This window comes from Ceratina calcarata, unplaced genomic scaffold (assembly GCF_001652005.2).
Source record: "Ceratina calcarata isolate Rehan_Ccalc_2016 unplaced genomic scaffold, ASM165200v1 scaffold1325, whole genome shotgun sequence".
Lineage (NCBI taxonomy): Eukaryota > Metazoa > Arthropoda > Insecta > Hymenoptera > Apidae > Ceratina > Ceratina calcarata.
Genome location: NW_017134312.1, coordinates 1 through 2,029, shown reverse-complemented (window position 1 = coordinate 2,029; position 2,029 = coordinate 1). Strand labels below are relative to the sequence as shown.

General features: G+C 31.0%; 1 protein-coding gene across 1 annotated transcript; it reads right to left on the bottom strand.

Annotated features, from left to right (window-relative positions):
• Window positions 1-156: 156 nt before the first annotated feature.
• Window positions 157-1,302, bottom strand: LOC108629378 (ER lumen protein-retaining receptor). Its single transcript, XM_018032020.2, has 3 exons — window positions 1,077-1,302; window positions 746-935; window positions 157-655 (listed from the first exon to the last, which is right to left on the bottom strand). The coding sequence occupies exons 1-3, from the start codon at window positions 1,165-1,167 to the stop codon at window positions 298-300; spliced, it is 639 nt and encodes a 212-aa protein (XP_017887509.1). The 5' UTR covers window positions 1,168-1,302; the 3' UTR covers window positions 157-297.
• Window positions 1,303-2,029: the final 727 nt, after the last annotated feature.

The window sequence follows — 2,029 nt, the reverse complement described above, 5'->3', positions numbered from 1 at the left end:
ATAGGTATTATATGTTATAATGTATTATTTTAAGATAATGTAATATGTTGAGAAATGAATGAGGGTAAAATTTTAATGTTTAAATGTAACCATGTGGAATAAAGATGAAACTATACATGAATCTTGTTGTGATGTTGAAAGTACAAGGAAGTGGAATGCTTTAGAATAAAATGTATATTTTGTACACGAGCATTCCTTGATGTCATAAATATTGCCAAATTTATGTAAATTCAAATAATAGTAATATTACTCGTTCGAGCAATATATAGTTTTTCAAATGATAATACTTTAGTACCACTAAGCAGGTAGTTGTAATTTCTTGCCTTTCAGTACTTTGGTAATGTAGAGGTAGAAAAAGTCACAATAGAGAACTGTTTGTACTATACCAGCCACTATAACAATTAGATCGTAATAATTTTCTCCGTAGTAACGATAAATCCAATTTAATAAATATAAGCCTCTGTAAGACCCTAAAGCAAAAAGATAATGGCTGGTGATGCTCTCTGCTTCTCCTGTCTTTGAAACCAAAAATAACTGCGGCAATATTGCTACAGACTCCAAATAAATGCTAAATGTCCACAGAATCTCCACAATTGTGAATTCATGGTTGATTAACAATGCCAATACCAATGTAGGCAAAAGTAGAAACTCAATTCTAAAAGTAATAAATAATATCAGAAATAGATCTTTCACGATATATACGTAAATCTATGAATAAGATTTATGTTTAATTCATTTTACGTACCTAAATGTATCATGATTATGATCATATGTAGCTTTAAACTTTACATACATTAAATACACTATTGCAATGGAAGTAGCAATAAAAATAATTTTCATAAACATATTATATGCTGAAATATATGTTGTTATCAAGTCTAGGTAACGTGTTATATATACAATTGCAAATAGAATTTGTGATTTGCCACTGATACCTGTAAAATAATTGAAAAAATATATTGAGATCTTGACATATTAAATACAAAATGCCAAATATCAAGCAAGAACAATTATTTCGATACAGTATAAGGGATTTTAAATATAACAGAGATATCAATGACGTGAGCAATACATACCGGCACAGCTTCGCGTCTTCCATATTTTAAGAAGAAGGACAATAATTGCAAGAAGATGTGACAAATCACCTAAGAGCCGAAATACGTTCATATTCTCGGTGGTTGAAAAGCAATTTTTATATGAAAATCGAGAAATACTTCACACACCTAACTCACAAAGCATACAAAATATGACGTGGCTCTGGCTGTAATATCAGCAGATGGCCGACTGGGCCGACTAATCAACCTCCTAGCTAATGTTGTCGTGTTCAACACTCAACAAGCATTCATAAAGTATACGATGTATATGAACATTTATTTCTTTCAGATTGAGATATTTTAAAGATTAAAAATGTTGAAACTACAGATTGTTTCTGTTATGATAAAATGGTCAAAATAAATAAAATATATTTATTACATCAATTATCAAATAATCATACATTCATCATATAAAGTATGTTCATTACGAGCAAGGAATTCTAAAGATACATTCTTAACATTTCTCTAATGTGTTATCAAGTATTAATTATATAATGTCAGCCTTGTGAACTGCGTACAGTGCAGTTTGGCACGCCACGACGTTCTAATCTATAATATAAAGTTCTATGGTATAAAGCACATATAGCTCTGGAGCTCATCTTCATCGATGCAGTGTTGCTCTGCGATAGTTTGTGTGTTTGTCATCTACCAGCAATGACCAGCAACCAACTCTACCTCTATCTTGAATCCTGATCAATTCTGATTGCATCTTGCATCCTCCGGCTTTTCTCAGATCTTCCATTTCATGTACCGTTATCCGTCCTTCAGGTCCATGAAATACAATTTACCCGAATACACCCGAATATCATCTATATCTTAATACTAATTTAATTGGATGATACTTCACAAAGCAATACATAGCAATAAGTAACAAGTAATAAACAGTATTTTTTACATTCAATGAACTAGAATTTCTTCTGATCTATTTGTTCGAT

Bases quoted from the DNA above. Each gene is read 5' to 3' on its own strand.
- LOC108629378 (XM_018032020.2), bottom strand. From the start codon at position 1,167: ATGAACGTATTTCGGCTCTTAGGTGATTTGTCACATCTTCTTGCAATT. The intron at 936-1,076 runs GTATGTATTGCT...ATTATTTTACAG, and splicing joins GAAGACGCGAAGCTGTGCCG to GTATCAGTGGCAAATCACAA. The intron at 656-745 runs GTACGTAAAATG...TATTACTTTTAG, and splicing joins CATAATCATGATACATTTAG to AATTGAGTTTCTACTTTTGC.